The sequence below is a fragment of the Vespa velutina genome, chromosome 6 (assembly GCF_912470025.1).
Source record: "Vespa velutina chromosome 6, iVesVel2.1, whole genome shotgun sequence".
Classification (NCBI taxonomy): domain Eukaryota; kingdom Metazoa; phylum Arthropoda; class Insecta; order Hymenoptera; family Vespidae; genus Vespa; species Vespa velutina.
The window spans coordinates 8,389,388-8,415,289 of record NC_062193.1 but is presented as its reverse complement, the minus strand read 5'-3'; the positions used below and the strand labels follow the sequence as shown (position 1 = coordinate 8,415,289).

Genomic DNA, 25,902 nt, shown 5'->3' with positions numbered 1-25,902 from the left:
TTCCGCTCCGGGTTGACGGATTCGTTGTGGACTAAACGTCGCTAGATTCTCTGTCAACGCGAGAACAATGGGACGAATTCTACACATTCCGATGATCGATACTCTTAATAAAGGACAAAAAGAAAAAAAAAAAAAAAAAGAAAAAGAGGAAACCAAGCCGAATGCCGGCAACCCCTGACGCAACCCCTTTGTGTGAATGTCAAACGTGAATGATATGTCAAACGTCGACATATCATTTCAATTCAATTGTCAACGACAATTTCGATTAATTAAATCGTAAACGATTCATTTAGACGTATCGTAAAAAAGATTACGGAGAAACAAACGAAAATGTAAAAATACATGTCCGTGTATGTCGGTTTAAGTAAAACAAAAACGTATTCGTTGCTAATTTAATGACAGATATAAAATATCGTTATTTAATTTCGTCAAATGTACGTACACGAATAGGTACATTATTATTGCAAGAATTTCCATTCGCGATTTCCATATCTATCTCTTATGTTCGAACACGATGTTACATGTTCGAACGTATTAGTTGTTTTACGAATTTGAAAGATCACAAAACACGTGGAGAGGATAAGATAAACGTGAAATAGATAAATGAAAAAGTAAAGAAATATTTTTTCTCTCTCTCTCTCTCTCTCTCTCTCTCTTTCTCTTTCTCTTCTGCTTTTTCTTTTTCTCTTAAAAGAAGAAAAACGTTTGCACGAGTCCCCCGACACGAGGATGCGATGCGAAGACTCCGATAATCGTGGCAGAACGCGCGGAAGAAATTCCCTTCTCTGTAGCGATGCACGAAGAACGTCTCGTGTTTCCAGCGAGCCGGAGGAACAGATGTTCGATGCTGTGCTGGTGAGAATCTAGAGGTTATATACGAACGTACCTACCTACCTATCTACCTGCCCACCTACCCACCTACCTACCTACCTACCTACCCACCTACCTACCTACCTACCTACCCACCTACCTACCTAGCTAGCTAGCTAGGTAGGTAGGGCTACAGTGACAGAGAGAAAACCGGTTAAGGGATTTTTCCGTGTACGCTCGAGTTGCATCGCTTATTTCACTGTAGAAAGATCAAGTAGATGACGATCGTTGGTATTTGAAAACGGTCCGACGGATCATCGTCTACTTAAATCATCTAATTTATCATTTAAAACGAATTAGATTAACTGAACGAATTAACTCAACGAAAACTATTTATTCAATTTAATGTTGTATACCTTTTTCGTTTCTCTTCTTTTGTTTTTTTTTTTTTTCGATTAATTATTTTTTCATCGACGTTCGTCCTTTTTTCTTTTTTTTCTTTTTAATTTTTTATTTGTTTGATTTTTCTTTTTTTGTTTTTTTTTTCTTAATGCGCAATCCATTTTGAAAAGAAATTATGCATACGCGACGTGGTTGGTCCAGCAGAATGATTACCATCCTCCTGGACTTGGTTTACATACGGAACCCTTTATCGAGACGCCTACGTGCATTAAAGCACGACGGGTTGCCTTAATTTAGGCACCCAGTAAAGATGAACGTACACATTCATCGATCCACGGAATTCTCATTTCCTTCTAATTATTCCTCCTGTCTCGTTAGCGGATCTCATTTTGACTGATTGACTTATCAACGTGACTAAGCTTTCTTAATACCATATAATTTATTTTTTAACTGTTTTCTATTCATCTTTCTCTATTTTCTTATAAATTAATATTTTTATTGATTAAGTTTTCATATCAGTAGTTTATCGTATGTCATTAATTGATATTATTATTATTATTATTATTAATTACTCTTTTCGCTCGAATTTTAATGATTATCTTATTAGTTGTGTAATATGATTTGATTTTTTAAACTAACAAGAAACTACTTTAATTTCAATAAAAAATTCTTTCTCTCTTTCTCTTCCCCTCTTTTAAACCCTATCACGTCTGCGGTACCGTTTCTCTTTCCGAGAGACACTGTTTCAACAACGGGTGGTGACTCGACGTCCATCTCCCTTCGGTTTATTCACCCTAAGCATCATGTATGCGTCACCCTAAGCACGCGCGTCCTTTCTGAGCGAGGCGTGACTGACTGCCATCCTTTAAGCACGCTCTACGCGTTTCTGCGTGCACACAATTTTCCCTCTTCGCTTTGCTACGATGAAAGACGAAGAGTGTAGTATTCTCTCTCTCTCTCTCTCTCTCTCTCTCTCTTTCTCTCTCTCTCGCTCTTCTTCACGTTTCTCTCATTTTAACTTTATCCAGTAGACGTTGGTTGGTAAGTAGACGAGCCGGCTACTGTGCAAACACCTTGTTTGCACAAAACCTGCGATTTGCGCAAACGTCGTCTGTAGCTTTCGCGATGAAAAAAAAAAAAAAAAAGAAAAAGGAGAAATTTCTTACGGTTACCTGGATTCACGTAGTTTTCTGTATAAGATCATCAAACTTTTTCTTTTGCATCGTTCGTTCGATCGTTCAAACGTTCTCATCCGAATCGATTCCATTAAATTTTATGACTCGAAAGAAATTGATTTATTATATTTTATTTCATTTTATTTTATTATCGTTCACAATAAAATCATATTAATGAATAAACGATTACTTTCGTTCTGTAGACTGTATAATCGTGTTACAATTCTACAACTATTCCCCTACGGATATAGGCTCACATGCCATGAGTAATTCTTGCACGTTAACGTGTTCTACTACAAAGGGTTTGTAATAACAAAGAACGAGTCCTGCGTGAATCTGATCAAACGTTCTTGCTCGCTTTCGACAAAGATTACGCTCTTTGCATTAATAGTCGTTAAATGCGAATAGTTAGAGATGATTCTTTCTAGGCTTTGCGATCTTCTTTCTCTTTCCTTTATTTCGTTTTTTCTATTTTTCTCGAGGCATGCCATTTCCATCGGATTTGAAATTCTCATTCTTCTTTGATGGGAAATGGTCCGGTCGAGAAAATCGTTTAAGCTGCGTCACATTTGCATTTTTTTGCTTGTCAAGCTGGAAGATAGAGAAGACAGAAAGCGAGAGAGAGGGAGAAAGAGAGAGGGAGAGAGAGAGAGAGAGAGAGAGAGAGAGACTCTGGAAACTCTTTCGATAGTAACATGCTCTTTATCGGCATTCTTCTTCGATTCTGCAGGACGTCGAGAGAAAAAATTGAAAAAAAAAAAAAAAAACGAGAAAATCGTTGCTGAAGTGGGAAAATGCGGATGGGACAACTAAAGAGAGAGAAAAAAAAGAGAGAGAGAGAGAAAGAAGAAGAGTGGGAGAGAGAGAAATCCTTCTATCGATTTCGTCTCGGGAATTAAATCGAGAGGGAGAAAGAGAGAGAGAGAGAGAGAGAGAGAGAGAGAGATTCGCCGACGGACGTATCGTCGAAAGCGTTTCTTTTGTTCGTGACGAGCACTTTTCTCGATTAATTTTCACGTTCGAAAGAAAAAAAAAAAAAAGAAAAAAAAAAAAGCAAAATTTCCTGTGACTACGTGGACTTTGCCGTTCGTGTCGTTGTCGTCGTCGTCATCTACTTCCATTCGAGATAGTTTCTTTCAAACGTTTCTCCTTTCGCATCTCTTCTTCGCTTTGCTCGTTGAATTTTTGTAAAAAAAAAACAAAAAAAAAAAAAAAAAAGAAAATAAAAAAAAAAACAGAGACGATTCCGTTAACGAGAACTGGAAAAATTTGCAGGGGGCCAAGAATAAGAGGAGGAAGGGAAAATAAATTCTCGATACGAGAATTGTGGAAATTCATGTGGAAATAAAAAGGGGAAAGGAAGAAAAAAAAGGGAACACGAAGAGAGAAGAGGAGAGGGAAAAAAAAGAAGAAGAAAAAAAAAACAAAGAACCTAGGGCGACTTAGATGGGCCTTCTCGTACAGGCATACAAAAGTGCATCTCTCGTCGAGCGTTAGAATCTTCTTCCGGGACGGACGGAGGGATGGAAAAAGAATAAGACAGTGCCGGCGGTCGTGCCGGTAAAAAGACAAGGAAGAAGTGAAAGAAGAAAGATCGCAAACACGGAAAGTAGAGCAGTCGAGGTGAGTGCACGCATGGGCACAGTGTGTTCCGGCTTCTATGAAGGAGGCCCAAGCTTAAATCAGAGCTAAGTATCTAGCTATATATATATATATATATATATGTTGGTACGTACATACCTAAGATAAGAAAAGAAGAAGAAGAAGGAGAAAGAGATGGAGGAAGAGGAAAAGGAAGAGGAAGTGGAGGAGGAGAAAGAACAAGAGAAGCGAAACGAGAAGACCAGACGGAGGTTGATTTCGAAAGAGTCGAAAGATTATTACGCGTTGCCGTTAATGAAAGAAGGAAAAATAGAGTCCTTTTCACGCTTTATGCATCTTTCTTCCTACCTCTTTTTTCTCTCTCTCTCTCTCTCTCTCTCTTTCTCTCTTCCTTCCTTTTCACGTTTCTAAGTTCAAAGTGGAAAGAAGCACGAACAAAAGATACTTTCGAGAAACTCAACGAGTCGACCAGACGTAAAGCTTGTACATATGTACGTATCTATCTACCAGTGAAAATCTTTCGAATATTTAGAAAGGAACTCGCTACTACTACTACTACTATTGCTACTATACTACTACTATTATTACTACGAGATGCTTTGGGATTTGAAATTTTAACGATCGATAAAATATGTTGAAAGGAAAGGAAAGAAAAGGAAAAGAAAAAAGGAAAAAGGAAAAAGAAAAAAGATACGTGGAAGGAAAGTTTCTGTTCTTTTATATATAATATTATATATATATATATATAACTTTTTTGTCATTTCCTACCCTACGTCTTTTTAAAAACGCTAAAGTTACCCGTTTATATACAGAACGCTAGCTCCTTTTCAAGAGATAATAAATCGTGGACGATAGGATAAGAGGTATTATGGACGGGAAGGGGATGGTAAAAGGAAGGTAAAGAAAACTATTATGAAATAGAAAACGTGAGTTTAAAAGATCGATAAGCCTTACAATTTCTCATTGTCGATGCAAATTCGTACTACTTTGCTTTTACTCCTCGAGAATTAGGTAGTTATCTATAAGCGTTTGGATATCTAATTGACATGAAATGAGAACGAATGTTTTACGATATATCAAGACGTGATAAAATACTTGATGATAAATCATTTCTCGACGGGCAAACACGTAACAGGAAGAAATCGATCTCACGAGTTATGATAGTTGTCTCTCGATTCTTTCGGGTAAACGAAAAATAAAAGGAGGAAGGTGTAAAAAGGAGAAGTCGTGAAAATACGAGGATCAACTTCCGCTCTCAAGCTCGCGACAATTTAGATTTTTATCTCGAACAGGAGAGCTCGTTATCACCTGTTCCGTTGAAGATGTAGATGTGATTAAGAGGGATCGACCGAGATCCCGAGTAAGATCTCTTGTTACGAACGAGCATCGTTTACTTCTCTTATTCTCTCTTATCTTCTTTCTACTCTGATGAAAGAGACAGAGAAAGAAAAAGAGAGAGAGAGAGAGAGAGAGAGAGAGAGAGAGAGAGAGAGAGAGAGAGAGAGAGGTAAAAGATGAATAGACCAGGAGGAAAGATGTTATGCGATATTAGCGCTTGAAGCCAGAACTATAGAAAGCAACGAAATACGAGAATCCATTCACGAGTGATTTACGTTATCTTAATTGAAAAAAAAAGGAAGTAAGAAAGGAAGAAAGAAAAATAGAATTTGTTAAGGAGAAATATAAGGGAATTACTAGGATAACAGGGAAGAAGGAAACGATCGAGAAAAATCTCATTAGCGTTGATTTCCAAGCTAAGGAAATTCATTTATATATATCTGATATTTTAAAGGAGCATTTTCTCAATTTGTCGACTCGGTAATTTTTTTTCCAACGACTATTGGACTTTGCCATCTCTTTTTCTCTCTATTCATACATCAGCAACGAACCTTAAGGCTCGCGCGGGTGTCTGATTGCAAACGCGGCAGAGTGCCAGGCAGACGGTTCTGTCAATCCCCCACCACCAGTACGTTGCCGTCGCTACCGAATGCCTCCTTCACTACCACCAACAACAGCAATATCGGCATTGTTACCACTACTAACAGATCGTTCCTCCTCCATTTCCACCGCCACCGCCACCGCCACCACCACCACCACCACCTCCACCGGCGGTGGCACCGGCAGGAGGCCACCATTGCCACCACCATGGAAACCGACCAGACGACGACGAATGCGCATTCTGACTTCAGTCCAGCCGACGGTTTCAACCTGTCAGGTCGTCGTACAGGTGCTGGCAGGCGTGGAGAATAATAGAATCGTTTCGTCGATGCGACCGTTTTTCCCTCCTATATTTTTTATTATTTACTTCGTACACTTTCGACGAGTTTATCGTTTGTCTATCGATCGATTGATCGGTCGGTAGGACGGTCTGTTGTTAATCGGTCGGGAGATATCGGTTCGATGAAAAATTTTTAAATCGATAAAACATCGGAGTGAACTATTTCTAGGAGAAGAGAGTATATGTCAGTGAATAGAGAGGATATCATCCTCTCTGTTTCTCTCTATCTCTCTTCCTCATATTTTCTGACACATACGCATACGAACGAACGCACGCACGCTCGCTCTTCTTCTTCTTCTTCTTCTTCTTCTTCTTCTTCTTCTGTCTGGGAGTGTTAACAAGGGCGTGCTCCAGGGCCAAGATATATATGGAACTACCCCATGGATAGTAACATGTCTACTGCCGCCTTCATGCACCGGTATGGGAACTCTCAGTTAGATCGATAACTTCTCTATTTCTCTCTCTTTCTATCTCTCCCTTTCTCCCTTTCCTTATGGCTTCCTGTTCCTTGTCCGCGCCCCCAAACATTTGTTCGTTCTATCCTTTTTATTAAAACCAAAGATTTAAGAAATTTTCGAGATCGAATTAACGAGAAAGCGAGAGAAAGAGTGAGAGAGTGTGTATGTGTGTGTGTGTGTGTGTGTATATATATATGTGTGAGAGAGAGAAAGAGAGAGAAAGACTCGTTACTTGTTTGTTGCTATGCAGAGGTATGCCGTTTTGGCGGTACCAGCCAAGGCTGTAAAAATATTTTCACAAATAACAATAATTCAAGATCTTCCGTTTTCCGATTGTTGCGTCAAGTGTTATAACCTTGATTATGGCATTTTATCGTTTCTCTTATCATCTCCTTTAACACTGACGTATAACAAGGATAACGATAACGACAATGATGATGACGATGATAACGATGATGACAAAGACAAGGAAGAATCGTTGTATTTTGTTTCCATGTGAGCGATACGCGGTCGATAATGAACCTCGCGCTCGCTTCTATACGGCCGGTGTATCCCTTTCTCCAAAAGTGCGTGCGCCACAATTTCGTTCGAGCACGTTCCTGGTCGTCATCGTTGTCGTTGTTGTCGTCGTCGTCCACCCTCTGCAAAGATCTCATTTTTAATTGAAACAAATCACTGATACTTCGTCATTAACTTCGTCATGTTTCTAGTTTCTAGTTTCTTTTTTTATTTTTCATCTTTCCCTTAGCTTTTGTTTTTTTTTTTCATCTACTACCTTCCCCAAATCGCGTTTATCCGTTCATAAAGGTCTCTCGGCTTTGTCGGGACAAGTGCCTCGTTCAATTCTCTCCTCTCGTTTTCAGAGTCACCGCCCTCGTTTGCACAACGTGCCTCGTGAAATGCTACTAATACGCAAATAACATCTCTCTCTCTCTCTCTATCTCTATTTATTTCATATTTGAACAAATGCGCATGTATACGTATAACTTAGATAATAAATGTTAATGTCTCGATCGAATCGTGAGAATTATTAAGCGGAAATATTGCTCGAGATATTCTCATTAATGGAGGAAAGAGAAGATGGAGAAGGGAAAGCCTTGCACGTAAAATGTATTTAAATATTAAAACGTTGTAATCTTCTCTCGTGAAAAAGTTTGTAAAGCAGGCAGAAAGAAAAAGAGAAAGAGAAAGAGAGAGGGAGAGAGATAATAAGAAGCAACGTCTTATGAGCGACGTTCGAGAAACCAAGAGGTTATTTAGGTAGTCTACGGCATTCTATTAACCTGCATTTTCACGAGCACCGTCACCTGTTCTGTTCCCTTGGAACAACACAGTGTCGAATCGGACCAGCCCGCTTTCCTTGAACCTGCGGATACCGCAGCCATTGACCGCGACTCTTTCCTGTTCTCCGTGACGAAGGGGCGTGTATGTACGCTCCTTCTCTTTCTTTATCTCTTTCTCTCTCTTTTTTTTTGTCTCTCTCTCTCTCTCTCTCTCTCTCCCGCATTAACTCTATCCGTCTTCCCTTCTCTCGACCTTTTTTTCTCAAACATTTTCTTTATTACCATCTCTTTCCAGTCGAGAATACGCTTTCGAGAGACGCGATCATCCCGGTGCAGATTAAAATCATTACTACGCATCGCGCAAAATAAGATACCGCATTCCATGCGACCATCGATATTTCTATATATTACTATTACTAAGTTCTTCGTCGATATATATATATATATATACATATATAAGTAGAAATATCTATCTATACGTTTTGCAATATGTTGTGTATCTCGATCGTTTGATAGAACGAATCGACGTTACGACGTTGCTCCGCGTGCGACCGTATAAAATTACGGGAAATATCAACTGATGAAGGTCGTGGCTGCTAGAGGCTAACAAGAAGCGATATTTGAATCGAGAACGAGTCTAACGTAAAATATACGAAGAACGAAGAACGTTTCAGTTTGTTCGATCTTTTATTATTTTTCGTTTTTCTTGTACGTTTTTTTTTCTTTTTTCTTCTTCTTCTGTTTTTTTATTTTTATTTATTTTTTTTTTTTTTTTTTTTTAATACAATATATACTCGAATTAACAAAAGATAGTGCGGGCCCGCGATATCGTACGGCAAAGTGAAGACATTACGTTCGTTATCCTAATCTCTTTGGAAGCTTTTCATGGCCGTTCGTAAAACAACAACGATCCACAACAGCCTTCCTGGCCCCTCTGTTCGAAGGGGGCCGAGTATGGCGCGCTTAGTCATTCTCCGCATTAATTCCCACTACGTTACCCTCCTATCTTCGAGCCCCACTTGCGAGTCCAAAGTGCATCCCCGTGTTTCAATCGATAAGAATGACTGCAACGCGGAGGAGACGCGTACGGAGACGGTACAAAGGCACCAAACGGGTAATCGATACGAGTCTATCTCTCTTCCTATCTCTTTCTCTCTCTCCCTTTCTTTTTCTTCTCATCCCTTTTATATTATCTTTCTCTTTCTCTCGAGAAGTATAGTCAATTCGATGTCCGATTAAGATAACTAATTCTATATATCTTGATTTCGAAGATTGAAATTTGCTTCTGATCCCAATTGAATTTTTAAGAATTAAATTACACCGAATTACACGGCGCTGAATTTAAATTTTCCAAGTAGCTATAGGCAGACAATCGAGATAAGTTCTCCGTTGTTTTACGACTCAATCGTTAAAGGAACACGAGGTCCGGCTAAGTGCAATCCATTTGATACAAATCGTTCGATCGCAATGGTATAGGAACGTAAGTACTAGTCCTTCGACCTTCATCTTTCTTTCTTGGCGACGTATAAATTTCTCAGTCGGTACAACAAGATGTAGGGGACGAGGATCGCGCGCTGGAATTTATCGAAGCTCCGTTCGCATTTTCCTTGCGCATATCTTTCTACTGATCGTGCGTTACCTCGACACCTATATATTTATATATATGTATATATATATATATGTATAAATACATACTTACTATATATACGTGCATATATATATATATATATATATATATATGTATATGTATTACATACATATATGGGTCTGTAATTGTATGGATTTAGATTGGGCGTCTAGGTTGCATCTGATTTTCATCTTGACACTTACATACATATGTACATCTATATATATATATATATAGTCTGAGTTGCATAAATAACTATATTTTTGATTCTAGACAGAACAATGAATTTTATCGAAGCTTTATATCGAACTGTCGTTCTTATTAGATAACTACTATTTTATCATATTTCTCTCTATTTCTCCTTAGAATAATACGTTTTAACGTAGCTCGGAGTTATCGTTAACTCGATTCAAAATACAAAAGGAGAATAGTTGCTTTTCTTTTTTTTCTCTTTCTACCTTTTTTTACATTTTCGATATTTAAAACAGTCAAGGCACGTGGAACATTGTTTCTTGTGAAAAAAGAAGAATGAGCGTCTAACTGGAGCACTGATGCTGGAGGACGATGGAAAAAAAGTCATGGCTACGGTAACCGGTCATGCGCTCTCTCTCTCTCTCTCTCTCTCTCTCTCTCTCTCTCTCTCTCTCTCTCTCTCTCTCTCTCTCTCTCTCTCTCTCTCTCTGTATCTTTCTTTGGTTTGCCGAGATAAGAACGTGATACTTTGAGCATTACGGAAAGAATAAGGTCAACGGCTGGTATTAGACCCGCATTAGACGCGTTAAAAGTGCATTCACACGAAGCTAAAGCTTCGTGAAACTTCCGATGCTACCGGCACGTAAGTAAATAAGTATGTATCTGCAGCATCGTTCGTGATGTGAATTTCATTTTGTTTCAATGAAATTAAGTTGATCGTGAGAGTAACACGTTTCTATACAAACATAATGTAATCCTGTATAAATAAATTGGAAGATTAGAAAAAATTACGTTTTAACGTTAAATCTATATCTTCTTTGAGAATTTCGTAATGCAACTGGAGTTTTTTCTGTTTGTTTTCTTTTTTTTTTTTTTTTCTTATTTCTTTTTCTTTTATTTCTTTTTTTTTTTTTTTTTTTTTTTTTTAATCTCGATATGTAATCAGTTATTTAGAAAAGTAGTTGCAACGGAATTTTTAACGTCGTTGAAAACTTCGTAACATTGTGCTAGATCCTATCTAATTTCGATTGTTTCTTCGACGAAAGTCAATAATAAAATTTAAAAATAAAAGCAAATTAAATCGAAATATATTTGATTGTTAAATTTTAACGACATGAGTTAACTTTACGAAGTAGTAGTTATTATTGGCTAGTTAAATGTTTATCTTCGTTTTTAATCACAATTGTTTCTTCGATACAATACGAGAACATTCACGTATATATCTTTGACGAATAGGGAGCATGAACGACGACGATCCGGTAACGGAGAACTGCAAAGTGAAACTCGCGGAAGGTTTCCTATAGGATTACACGAACATCCACGAGAGCGAGCCCAGCCTGGTCTGGTCCGTTTATGTCGGTACCGAAACTCGTTTTACTCGTCGAACGATATCGGATACCGTAGCGAGGTATGCTCTTATATTTACTTACGCGCCACCCGGAAGATTGATCAAACGGAAATGGTCCACAAAGTTTCTGTGAACTTCTGAGATTCTTCCAAAGTTCGAATATCTACTTCCTTTTCTCGAAATTCATCGATGTCCTTAATTTATTACAAATTCAGAACACTCTCAAACTTAGACTCTTGCTCAATCCTAAAATAATTTATTTATATATATATATATATATATATATATATAATATATATATTTATTGTAACTATTAATTACAGTAAAAATATATTTACGTATTATATAATATATAAATAATGTAAGATGGATAGATAGATGGATAAAGAGAGAAAGAGAGAGAGAGAGAGAGAGAGATTTTGTATATGAGTAAGTATATATGTATATCCAACAGATATTTAAGTATCTATCTACAATAAGAAGTTCATTTATTTTCCTTTCGATTAAGAAAAAAGAAATATATAATAGAAATAGATTTTATCATATTTATTAGAGATTGCAAGATAAAACCTATTTGATAATTATCAATTCTCGAGGTACGATTGTATTTCAGAAATAAATATTTTATGTAAATAGAAAAGAAATATACAATTTGTAAGGGAAAAATATGAGGAAAATACAAAATGTTCTATTTAAATGTGTGAGCAAGTTTTCATGGGAAAACATAGAAATCAACATAAATTTTAATATCCGTCAGAATAGAAAGGGAGAGAATTTTCGTAGTATTGTTTCTACCTTAGAAGGAACAATACTTGTATCGGTAGATGACGTTTACGGGTATAGAGAACCCGGAAGAGGGAGGAAAGAGGAAGAAGAAAAACAAGAAGAAGAAGAAGAAGAAGAAGAAGAAGAAGAAGAAGAAGAAGAAGAAGAAGAAGAAGAAGAAGAAGAAGAAGAAGACTGATAGAACGGGTCGACGGAGAGTTAAGAGAGTTACAAGGAAGAGAAGGATTATTATAAGTCGACGCATCGAGAAATCTCGCGATCGATTCGCAGAAAGTCACGGCCTCGAAGCTACGAGATATTTCCTGTCGACGAGTTTCCGAGGTGTTTGACTTTTCTACGATCTAACATAGGATCGTTATTAAATGACCGTTAAACGATCAACTACGTTTATCTTGATCAGATGTATATATATATATACATATATATATATAATACAGGTATAAATGTACATAAATATATATATATATATCTATATAACTAGGTTTTAAATCGATTAAATCTTATCGAAGAAACTTTATCGAGGAAATCAGAGACATCGATGCTCGTATAAGATCGATAAATCGATTAAAATCCTATACTGTTATACCATAAAAAAGAAAAGGAAAAAAAAAAAAAGAGAAAAAGAAAATCGACGTTTACATTAGGATCGATAGATATCCGATCGAACGATTAAAAAATATTTCATACGAAAATTCAATCAATTTTGAATAACGAAACTTGGAATAATCTTGATATCATATTTTTCCCCTAGAGAAAATTCTTAAAACTGAGAATTAAGAAATGTTAGGATCGTTAAAGGAAATCAAAGAGAAACGATGTATAATTTCCAAGCGGTCTCCGGGAATGCTCCGAGCACATTGCACGGAACGCAAGGAACGTCGTTCGTTCGAGAAACGACCCACGTCTCGAGCATTTATCGTACAAACCCGGAAGATCGATGGAGAGGAAGTCGTTCATAAGCGTAAAACACACTCGATGTCGTACAGAAAATAAAAACGATCTTGTCTAGTACACGTCGATGATCACACGAGCCTCCTCTCTTTCTCTCTTTAAGTTCTCTTTCTTTTTATTCGTTTATTCATTGATTCTTTACAATTATTATCGATTATTTAACGGATATATAATCTTTGTCGACGAACGATCATTTTCTCAAAGCCATTTTATTCATTTTAATAATATCTCCTTTATGATTATCCAAACGTATTGATATGATAACACTTGATACTACGTATATAAGTAAAAGTCGAGTCGAGGAAGCTTAATGCGCTTTTACGATCTTCAAGCATTATCCTATCATTTTCTAAGAGCATAAGATTATTATTAATAAAAGTTAGAAGAAACGTAAGAGAGATTTTAAGTGACGATATATAAACATACTACAGATTCATTTATTTTATGCTATGTGGAATTATAATGTTTTTTTTCTTTTCTTTTTCCTCTTTTTTTTTTTTTTTTTTTTTTTTTTTTTTTTTTCTTTTAGATTTTTCTTACTCCCGATATTTCTCAAGCAAATCGAATGGCAAAGGAAACGCCAATTATGTTTCCGTGATAGAACGACGTTCCCTGACGTGAATTAGCATTCATCGATTCGACTAACTAGTCTTTCGAAGGGAATCGACAACAAAGGGAGAAATAGGATTATGGACGGAGGTAGTACTATTAAATGACGAGAAAGATAGATAGATAGATAGATAGAAAGAAAGAGAAGTAAAGGAGAGGGGAAACTTGTATACGTTTGTGGCAATAACAGTGCATTAACTGCGACGTTATGCATTAAGGAGGACGTATAATGAGAGAGGTCCTCCTGCATAGTCAGGACTGCCGCAAAGGCCGTAAGTTTCATAACTCACGCGGTGATTTTGGGGCCAAGCTGTGCAACTCAGCCAAAAGAGAAAAACTCTCGGCCTACTTCGTCCGTCGTATTTATGAAAAATGACAATGGCGAGAGATCCAAATTGTTAGGAGAAAAAGAAATACATAGACAGACAGAAAGAGACAGAGAGAGAGAGAGAGAGAGAGAGAAAGAGAAAATGTAAGTAGATTCCATTCTAAGAAGAATAATCGTTTTAAATACGTTCGACTCTTGGTCGTCTATCTCGTATGTCTGTACGTCGTCGAGCCGTGAGAAACGCGAGTAAAGTTAAGAGTATAGCTCGTAAGGAGAACGTTAAAAGGAACGAAGGTATGCGAGAATAAGAAGAAGAGGAAGAAAAAGAAGAAGAAAAAGAAGAAGAAGAAGAAGAAGAAGAAGTGGAAGAGGAAGAGGAAGAGGAAGAGAAGAGAAGAGGTAAGCAAGGAAAGGGCAAAGCAAGCAGGGTGCTTCAAGGGAGATTAGTGCGATGGGATTTAACGCAACCACATACGGCGAGCACGCATATCATTGGTACTAAGCAAACGAACGAATCTCCGCACTTCGTAAGTCATTATTAACTCGCGTAATTATCTGCTCGAGCCGAAGATGGTAGCTCCCGTGCGGGAGCTCGAAAAAGAGGAAAGATAAAATGAGAAAGAAGAAGAGGATGAGAAGAAGAAGAAGAAGAAGAAGAAGGAGGAGGAGAAGGAGGAGGAGGAGGAAGAAGGAAAAGAAGAGAACGTTGTTAAGGATAGGTATTTAAATTGGCCTTAGTCAAAGGAGATACGCCGTCCTTTAGGAGGAACGACCATAGCCGCACGCGATTATCTCAAAATACGTCTCTCGATGTATTCCAGTAACTTCCTTCTTCCTAGTCCTTTCGAGATCATCCTCCTCCTTATTCTTTTTTCTTTCTTTTCTTTTTCTTCTTCTTTTTCTTTTTTCAAAGATCTTCCATATCTTCGATCGTTCTTCAAATCAATTTCATTCGATCTTTACAATCGAAATAATGTTTCAAACTTTCGTTTCAAATCTCTTACCGAGCGAAAGTTTCGACAATTATATCGTGAATTTAATCGTCCGTATTTTCTTTACTTCCGCTCGATAAACCAGAACGAGAGAGAGAGAGAGAGAGAGAAACCCTATAACTGCGTGCTTTCTATAAGAACGGTTTTACGCAAAGTACCTATGTAAGTACGTACAACAACGTACTACACTCGATTTACCTAGTCGCGATTTTACGAGCGATTTTCACGCGTACCTACTTACACTCACCGTTTTCATAATCGCCGGCCACCACTTCTTTCCCCGTGGTGAATTACGAGCCGGCGACGTGGGAAACGTCGAAACTTTACGACGAGAGAGACGTTCTTTCCACGAGCGAGCGTACACCGATCATTCGAGAGACGCCGGGAAATCGATAACGAGACGACTGATTCGATATTACTTTCAACTCATCCACGATGATTTACTTTCTATTTTTTTTTTTTTTCTTTCTTTTTTCTTTTTTCTTTTTCTATAACCTCGGCGAGCATTCCTTTATGGTTCGTTCGTGTTTTCTCTTTTTCTTTTTTATGAAAATACCTAGAAAAATAAAACGATTATATTGTAATTAACAAAGTATTTATTTCCAGTATTTATTTCTCGCAAATATATATACGTATATATATATATATATATATATATATATATTCAATTTTTTATAGATAATTACGATCCGTAGCTTATTGTTAGTCTAAACAAATTCTAAGAAACATAGACATTTATTCAATAACGAACAATCGACTGTACGCGCAATCGAATAGCAAGTTCCTCTTTTGTTGTCCGAAACTCGAACACCTGTCGCTCCATTCGCTCGACAATTCTGAGAGCTAAGTTCTCTTCGCTTCCTCCTTCAATTTTTCTTCATCTTCTTCTTCATCCTTTTTTTTCATCATCATCATCATCATCATCATCATCATCATCATCATTTTCTTTTTCTTCTACTTCTTTTATTTCACGCCAGTATAATCCACGTTTTTCTAACAGAGATCCTTCGAACGATTAAAAGAACTGTAACACCCGTGTATAACGGGCTATTGTTTCTCTTCTCTCATTTCTAGCTAGTTCCGAAACAATACTATAAAAGGTCGCTTCGAAATCGGTATATCGAACGAGTCGATCACGAAGTCTAACCTGCGTAAAAAGGGTAAACTCATTAGTTCCCGTTTAATGGCGCGTTTAAGTCTCTCGTAAAAGATGACTTTAAATTCTTCCTGCAATACATGTATATGTACATATATATATATATATGTGTGTGTTAAAATCTATAACATATATATATATAATAAACACACACATATACACATTTTATCTGCAACGTGTTCCATTGGCCATGTTGGAAATTCGATGTGCGTGAGAAAATTCGAGATATCGAAGAGAGATGACGAAGTTACGAAGAAGAAGAATATTGCATAATTACGGATTGCGATGACGGGTATTACGACGTTCGAAAAGTGGAAGTGAAGCAAAGAAAGACGCATTTATGCGTACGAACAAATGTACATATTTATATGTATGCGTAAAGAGAGGATGACACATGACGCTAAGTCTCTCTCTCTCTCTCTCTCTCCTTTTCTTTGAATGTCTGTCTTTTTCTCACGCATGAACAAGTGGAATCGCGAAGGAGAATACACATGTGTGTATATATATATATTTATACGTAGCGAGTAAAATGCTTCGACGATCGTTTTATATAGCAACAGCTGGAATACAAATACATGAGAGCGTACGTGTGTCATGGGAAAGGTCACTTAAAAATCTTACCTCACACTGAGCGTTCGCGCAAGCAGCATTAGCGGAATCTCGAGTGGAACCCAGTCGGTTATCTCTTTAGATGCCATGGAATGGAAATTATATCCACGACGCGTTAGGATCGCACACCGATAAGAGGACCCCCGTGTTGATCGTTTGCCGTTCTCGCCACAACTTCTTCTACTTCTTTTTCTTCTTCTACTTCTTTTTCCTTTTCTACTTTTTCTTCTATTTCTTCTTTGTATCCTTTTTCTAAGAGAGCATCTCCAGTTTAACTTTCCAAGCTCAGTCTACCATGACGATGAAATATGTTTCAAAGAAACAAGATTCGATCGATAGATCGATAGATCGGAATCATGGCTGGGAATAAATCGGTAATTAAACCTTGCCTCACGCATTTTATTTTTAACGCCCATCCGTGAACGCTTTTACAATAATAATACTTACGTACAAAAAGAGAGAGAGAGAGAGAGAGAGAGAGAGAGAGAGAGAGAGAGAGAATCGAGCTTAAAGGTCGATTCACTACTACTTCGTGATCAACGATTCGCTCGTGTTTCTCGCTAGAATGCTTCGGAGTTTTATATAAATGTATATTCCCCTTTTTTTCTTTCTTTCTCCTTTTTTTTTTTCTTTCTTTCTTTTCTTTTTTTTTGTTACCGTAAACCAGACCATTGTTATTTCGTAGTAAAATATTTTTATTATAACTTTATAAATATGTATTTATATTATATAGAAGTATTAATTATAGATATATATATATATATATATATATATATATATATATGAATATATTATAGGACTCTATTGTAATTAAATAGGAAATCGATCATATCTTACGTTTTACTTCGCTTCATCTTATTAATAACGAATAGACGGGATCATTGATATGGTCCAACGAACTTTCGCTGTTTCTATCTTCCGGTGAAAGATCAAATCCAACAGATGAGAGACGTTAGCGAGGACGAAGGAAAAGGAAAGTGAAACTTTCTTGATACGTTCTCTTTTAGAGTCGATCTTTTTTCTTTCTTTCTCCGTTTTTTTTTTTTTCTTTTCTTTTCTTTTCTTTCATTGTCTTCTTCTTCTTCTTCGTCTTTTTTTTTTTTTCTTTTCTTTTGTTTCGTTATAATTTCACCGGAGGACCAGAGATTCCGATGATTCGAGAGAAACGAGTTGATTTCCGATTCGACGGAAAGTAAAGGGGAGCGGAAGGGAGGGAGGGAGGGAGGGAGGGAGATCAAGGTTAACTCGAAGACGGAAAGAGGTCGATGATCTTGAGAGGATCGACGAAGACTTGTGAATCGAATTCTTTGAAGAGATTATATCTCTTTTAAATTATGTGTATATACGACGATGTATTGTGAATCGTCGTCGTCGTCACCGTCGTCGTCGTCGTCGTCAATAGACGTAACTTTACGTTTATATATCTAATCATACATTATACATATATAAACGTTATATAACACGCATTGATCTTACGTATTATCCTTCATGCTTTTCTATAAAGACAACGACGAACTTGTTACGAACTCGAATCGGCCAATTGACGCCTCGAAACTTTCCTTTCCTTATACGATGAACTCGGTGAAAACCGCGCGCTCAGCCACATTAGGATTAGGAATATATACAACTGACAATTATTCGCCGTATAAAGGGAAGTGGAATCGTGCCGAGCAGCGCGGAAAAGAATCCAACGATTTCTCGGAACTTTACGACACGCAAGATCGCACCTTTTGTTTCTCCTGTAATTTTCGTCTTCTATTATGTTATTGCAAAAATCCGTATAGTAATATTGCATTATGAGAGAAATTTAATGCAGATAAAGAGAGAGAGAGAAAGAGAGAGAGAGAGAGAAAAGGATGAAAAAAGTAGGGAAAGAGAAAAACGATCTCGATGCGAGTATATATTCAATTTAATTCTTCATAAACTTATTGGATCAATCGTGAATGATTGAAATTTCTAACGAATGGTCTTATTTTGTATTCCTCGATGCGAAAGAAAAGAAAAAAAAAAAAGAAGAAGAAGATGATGAAACAAGATGCATATTGAAAAATATTAAAAATACAAATTGCGGCCTGTGCGAATTAATGAATTAAAAAAAAGAAAAAGAAAGAAAAAAAAGGAAGAAGAAAGAGGAAGAATATCTACGGTCACGAGGCGACACACATACCTGGTGGATAACTGTAGTTTCTGAACAATTAATTCCTACGATGGGATCTCTTCTCTCAGCGGATGCGTAACGTGCATCGAAGCGATGCGACTTTAATACCGTGCATATATCGGACGGAGAGGATAATTGCTCGTTAGCCGAATTGTCGATCCGAATATCGAAGATCGCGAAGAACGTGCCTCCGGGATTCGAGTCGAGTTTCGACGGCTTTCACCGAGAAAAACGAGCGAGTGATCTCTCTCTCTCTCTCTCTCTCTCTCTCTCTCTCTCTCTTTTTCTCTCTCTGTCTCTCTTTCTTTCTCGTGAATTTATGTTGGGAAACAAGAGAGATCGATGTTGAATTGATCATAGATCAATATTAAACATCTTGATTTTGTAATTTTGTAAATCTATCAAATCCTTACTATTTCTTAGACATTTTTATAAATTTTCTCTTTCCCCCCACTCTTACTCCTTCGCCTTTAACTTTTTCTTTTCCTCCTTTTCCTTCGTACACATAGCATTTCGTCGGAATTTTCCGAAGTACATACTCGAAGAGAATTCAACGAGTTCCGAGTGCGTTCTCCCTCTAGCTCGAAAGTATGTACAGAAGCAGCTGGAACAGCAGCAATAGTACCCCAGCCAACAGTGGTAGCGGTAGCGGTAGCTGAGAGAGCCCGTGTACGGGCAAAACGAGCGCAATTAGTATCGCGAAACTGGAACGATCGGCGGCCAGGCGAGTCTTGAATATACATGAAAATTGAAAAACATTAATGCGCTGCTCGACCCCGCCTTCTTTTTAGCCGTAATATTTTTTTTTTTTTTTTGTTTTTTTTAACGAACCTGTCGTAGAATTAAGAAAGAAAGAGAGAGAGAGAGAGAGAGAGAGAGAGAGAGAGAAAGAGAGAAATACGGATATTTTGTAGAAGAGTTATCTCGACATTTCTACGGTGGATATTTTAAAAAAATGTTAATTTCCGGTTTCTTTGGAAGTACAAAATTTATTTGTAAATTTCCCGTGTGAATTTTACGTTAACGAACCTACCATTTCATTCCTTTTTCCTTCTTTTCTTTTTCTACTTCTTCTTCTTCTTCTTCTTCTTCTTCTTCTTCTTCTTCTTCTTCTGCTTCCATTTTTTTTTCTTTCCTTTTTCTCTCTTTTCTCGTCTCCTATACCAAAGACGACTCTCTTGAGATTCCTCTTAAGTCGAAGCGACTTTGCAGATGTTCGCGATTATGCTACGAGGGCAGCGCGAGAACGAGAGAACGTGCCATTATTGTCGAAAATTGCACGTTGAATTGAAACGCGTGCCTTCGAAACGGCTTAAGGCGGTTCGCCCGCCATATGCCGTCTTTATGAACGTATTTCTCTTTTCCTTTTTTCTTTTTTCCTTTTTTTATTTTATTTTATTTTATTTTTCATCGTTCATAAAGAAGACAGATAGGAAATAAACACGAAATAAAAAAAGAAGAAAGAAGAAAAGAAAAATGAATAATTAATAACGAGTACGATTAGTCGAGTTAACAATCGGGAAAATAAATTAATTGAGATTAAAATTAAAGAGATAATTGATTGTAATTAATTTTCTAATTTAACACCCTATAACACAATTATTATTTCTAACTAAAAGAATATTATAATATAATATTAAACTTATCGTATAAGTTTAATTAAATATACACTTATATACGTACTATATATATATATATATTTTTTTTTTTTTTTTTTTTCTATAATATTTAATACTATAGAAAATTTAACTTTAATAAACTAAACGACATATACTTTAAACTCTCTATACTAATTGCACGTATGATCAGTCAGTCAGGATTTACCCACTGGCAGTGGAGGCGGTCGCCTCGGGGTTCCCGTAAGACAAGGGCCCCAGCACGATAATATATATATTTATGTTATATAATAAATTTAATTTAATATCCGACGGTCGATATATAATTTTTCTTTTTCTATTTGCGACTATAATCAAATTTGTATTTTTCACTTTATCATTATGCATAAACAATCGAATCAAGAAAATATATAATTGTACATAATTGATTTATCTCAAATAGGAATTTTAAAAATATATAAAGCTTTCGATCTTTTCAATGTTAAATCTGTCATTGAGTATAACTGATATTTAAAAAAAAAAAACATTAAGAACTTCAGATATGAAATAACGATTAATTATCCGATGATAAAATCGAAATATAATTTCAAAAATGTAAATGTAAATTTATAAGTATGCAATTTTAAAAGTAACATCATGTAAAATGATTTCATCCTAAAGCTATTCGCATTTCCGCATCGTCAATGTATTTTATACGATTGCAATTTGAAATTCGATAGATAGAAAAAAAAAAAAAAAAAATTCATCCAGAAAGAGAGAAGTTTTTCGTGGAAGGATAAGATGCTTCGATAGGTCGGTCGAGTAGCATGCTTTTCCTAATGAAAAGAAATTAGCCGTATAAGAAGTAGGCAAACGTCGAAGTTCGTTGGCGTTGATGGATGTCAGTGACCCGCTGACACACATCTCTCTCTCTCTCTCTCTCTCTCTCTCTCTCTCTCTCTCTCTCTCTCTCTCTCTCTCTCTCTCTCTCTCAATCTTTCAAGTGCACGCACGTTTCTTACGCATCAGTGTGTCGTCGAGAGGAACGTCTTATATATACATATGCATATGTATACGTACATATATATTAAAATATTTTTAAATTATTTTATATTACATTTTTTTTTTAACTATTTTGTTTATACCATAATTTTATTTTATATCTATTAAAATTTTATATTTCATATTATAACATCTTATTTTGGAATATTCTTTGAAATATTCTACATTTCATATCATATATATATCTGTGTGTGTGTGTGTGTGTGTGTGTTTGTATGCACATATAATATGTATATTTTATATGCATATATTTTATATGCAATAATTCTATATTTTAAAATATTCTAGAATATACATGAGTACATATGCAAATTATAAAACTGCAGTTATAAGATCGACGATGAAAGTTTGTACATGCATACGTATATCGTTTTAACAACCATCCTACGTTACACCAACTCTTTTGTTCATTCTAACTTACCTATCGATGATCCCGCTATTCGTTTCCATCGGTTTTCCATCCACGTTCTCGGCCATGGCGATATCCGTGACGATTCGAAAGGCGTGACGTCTTTCAGAGTCAATATTTCTACCGATTAACGACGTTCGAACGACGATGAAATGGAAGTAAAAAAAAGGAGAAACGAAAGTTGCCGATGATAAAAAGATCCCATTGGACTTTAACGATCGCAAACTCGTAGATACAAGTACATGCTAGTTATAAACGAGATCCAAAATTAAATCGAAGTTGAGATCCGATCTAAAACATATATAATAAAACCAACATATCGACTTTTCGAAAAAAAGTATCAAGAAATTATAAATTCAATTGATATTTAAGAAATATATTACTTTAGAGAGAGAGAGAGAGAGAAAGAGAGAGAGAGAGAGGCAGTAAAATAACTTGGCTAGCTTATCACCTTTGTGTATCACTTTCGAGAATCCTCTCATCTAAAGAGGGGAAAAATCGAGACAAAAAGAAACTCTTTCATCGTACGATGAACCTTTCTTAAGTGGAAGAATATCAACATATCTTGCATCGATAAACGCCTAGTAGTGGACGTTCCTATAAGAACAAAAGAATTATCGATCGGAGAAGAAAGAAATGATATCTATCGATTCGATATCTCTTTTGTATATTTCTCATTGAGCTGAAAAGTGAAAAAATTAAAAGCAAAGAATGAAAACTAGACAGATGTTAATCGAAACTATTTCAACGTGCCGATACCTCCGTGTACTCTACTCTATCCCTTTTCGCCTTTGGATTTAACTATTTTTTTTACTCATTTGAGATAGAAAAAAAAAAAAAAAAAAGAAAAAAAAAAGAAAAAAAAAGAGAGAAGAAGAAGAAACAAAAAATGGCGAGAATTCTTGGATAATTTATTCCACGAGAAATGCGACAATTATTATTTCTATGCCGGAGAAGCAATATCGTTTATGATGCTCGCCAAACTCTCTCGAAGTTCTGTCCGGGTTCCGTCCCGTCTCTTTCTCGTTTGAAATAAGTAACAAACGAAAGAAAGAGAAAGCGAGATAAAGAAAGACGAAGAACGAGACCATTAACGAAACGTTCGTTCCAGCACACGTTACATACATACGTCGCAAAGGCTTGTTCGTTCGAGGCGTTTCGAGGAGAGCGCGTTTTCCTTGCCGTTCGTTCGAGTCAGAATCATTCGGTCGGTTTCAACGTCGTAAAAGCGATGAGCAATGTACGGGACTCGAAGGCCGTTTCGTTATTACCGCCTTTACCTCGACTGCTTCGTTCGCTCCGACGAATGAATAATGTCTTTTCGTGGATTATCGTGTGCTCGAAAACTATTTCAAGTTATTTTTCTTTCGCTTTTTTTTTTTTTTCCTTTTTTTTCTTTTTCTTTCCTGCGCAAGCTTATCAACAATGAGTGAACGCTATTTTTAGAGGGTAAAAAAAAAAAAAGAAGGAGAAGTAATATAGAAATGGTTTAGTAGATAACCGCACGAGATAACTCTTGGAAAAATATGAAATAACTTGAAGTAAATAGATTGAATTTCTTTTGATATATATATATATATATATATATATATATATATATATATATATATATATTATCTATACATAGATGATAAAAGAGAAAAAAGGTACGACCCAGAAAGAGATGATTTTTCACGAGTAAATAAAATCGTTCCCGTTAGAATGTTGCGAGAAAATTATTTCCTACGTTCTTAGAGCAGATCGGAATAATCCAGCTGTGGATCGGTGCTTCATCGTAGGCAATCTAGAGAAGACTGACTAGAGTTAAAACTTTACTGCGAAGAGACGATCACCGTTACCGTTCACCGCAAACACAACGATTGACCTTGTAGTTCTGTCACCTTCATCTCTTTCACTATGTTTCTCTCCGTTTCTTATTCTCTTCCCCCTTTACCCCGCTCCTCGCTCTCTTTTTCTACATCTCTCAATATCTTTGAATTTCTATGTCGCTCTTTTTTTCTTGTAAACAGAAAGGAAAGAAATTAGTTCATCTTAAGCAGAAATAAAAATCGACGTGCGAATGAGATACAATCAGCCAGACCTCTTTCTTCTATGAAACAAATGAAAAAAAAAAAAAAAAAAAAAAAAAGAAAAAAGAAAAAAGAAAGAAAGAAACCGTTATAGCAATCAAAGTTATTACTCACGAAAATAATTTATACGTCGAATGATTCGTTCTCGCACGAGAAACTTTTTTTACGATAGGAGATAGATCGCGAATCGAATGATTAAAATAAGAAAAAAAATCAAAGGTGGAGAGAGTCGATTTTATATTTTTCTATAGTAAATACGATAGACAGATAAACCGCAGACTTGATCGAATGTATGGAGCTTTTCTTGCTTTCCGTTTCGCTTCAATGCCACACATCCGTCGTCTCTGTGTCTATTTATTTGTCATTGACTTTGAACCTTCGACCGGTATGTTACGTGTCTATTTGTATAAGTTGGTTCGTTCGATCGATACAAAAATGATTACATCGTACTAGACATATGTGTGTACACATATGTACGTATATTATATATATTGCATATATGTATATATGTATATATATATATATGCATGTATGTATGTATGTATGTATGTGGCATTTATTTACATGCTCAATGTGTTTCATAACGAACGTTGGCGAGAGAACGTTTCTCAAAGACGATTTAACGATAACAAAATCTGACGTTAAAAAATGTATATAACTTACACTTATAATAAATCATTGTTAATCACATTAGAAAAAAATATAAGAAAAAAATATATTTTTACCATGAAATTACTTATTCAAATGATTTCATTCGGATTATTTATTATCGTTACAAAACACTCATTACAATGACTAATATGTATTCTCTTTGTTTCATTGAAAAAGAAACAATAGATATTGTCCCTTATATCGTTTTACTATTTGAAAATTCGAAGGATTGTTTGTTCTGTAAAAAAACAAAAAAAAAGAAAAAATGAGAAAAAAATTAATTTCAAGGCAAGCGAGATGAGAGATAGAAAATGAGGGAAGAAATAAAGGAAAAAAGAAACAAAAAAAAAAAAAGAACGGAAGGAGTGGAATGGAAGGGAGGGAAAGGGAAGGAGGAGAAGACGATAAGGAAAGAGACGAGAACGATTTCGAAGAATCGACGTTAACCACCCGCGGCAACGAACGGCCTCGTTTTATTCGTCGATTTCCTCCGAAGTCTCACCAATAAATACGGAAATATCGGAAAGCATCTCTTCGATGGCAGGTCGTTCACCTTTCAATATCAAATTAGAAAGAAACGAGAGAGATAAATAGACAGAGAGAGAGAGAGAGAGAGAGAGAGAGAGAGAGAGGGAGAGAGAGAGAAGGAAGTAAAAGAGATCGATGATTGGCGATTAATTAGCGACGATTCTGTGATCAAAGGAGGCCGACTAATCAAATTTTGTTGATGGCTATAGATATAATTGCATCTTACTCTTTGTACATAACCATTAAACTATCTTGAAAAGTAATGAAATTCATTGATAAAATCTCGATGATAATATGACGTTGATAAAAATATATTAATTCCCTGAGATATTGAAAGACTTTTAAAATAAAATAAAAAATATATTGAAGGATAATAGAATTAGAAGGTCGATAGATAACAATGAGAAATTTTCCTTTGGAATTATAATACTTAAAGATTATTTTAGTCGGTCATTGAGAGATCCAAAGGGTCATATGGAACGTCCACCTTGGCAACAATGTGGAGAAAGCTGATGCAAGACTGGAAAGAACACGGAAAAGGCACGCCCTGGGACGAGCGTTCTCGTCCTTTCTAGTATATATCGTATCCGCTCCACCTTCTTTACCATGAAAGGAAGAGAGAGAGAGAGAGAGAGAGAGAGAGAGAGAGAGAGAGAGAGAGAGAGAGAGGGAGAGAAAGATATTCGTGGCAAGTTGAAAAGGCGAGGTGGCACGATTCACCTATAAACTCAATATATTTCAATCGTTTCCTTTCGTTTCGAGACGTAGCTCGCGAAGATATCGTGAAATGTTGCGACACCGATATAGAAGAAAACAAGTTTTCT

The 25,902-nt window shown here is 36.2% G+C and overlaps 1 protein-coding gene across 7 annotated transcripts in view; it reads left to right on the top strand.

The window, feature by feature from the left end:
* Positions 1–6,156: 6,156 nt before the first annotated feature.
* LOC124950141 (ras guanine nucleotide exchange factor P-like) overlaps positions 6,157–25,902 on the top strand; it is a 35,174-nt gene continuing 15,428 nt past the window's right edge. For 5 of the 7 annotated variants that reach the window (XM_047496457.1, XM_047496455.1, XM_047496456.1 and 2 more), the window contains exon 1: positions 6,157–6,685. In XM_047496457.1, the coding sequence (XP_047352413.1) occupies positions 6,648–6,685 (38 nt within the window). In that variant the 5' untranslated portion in view covers positions 6,157–6,647. Of the gene's footprint in view, positions 6,686–11,586; positions 11,605–25,902 lie in introns of those variants that run through there. The other 2 variants (XM_047496461.1, XM_047496459.1) reach the window with 2 other exon arrangements.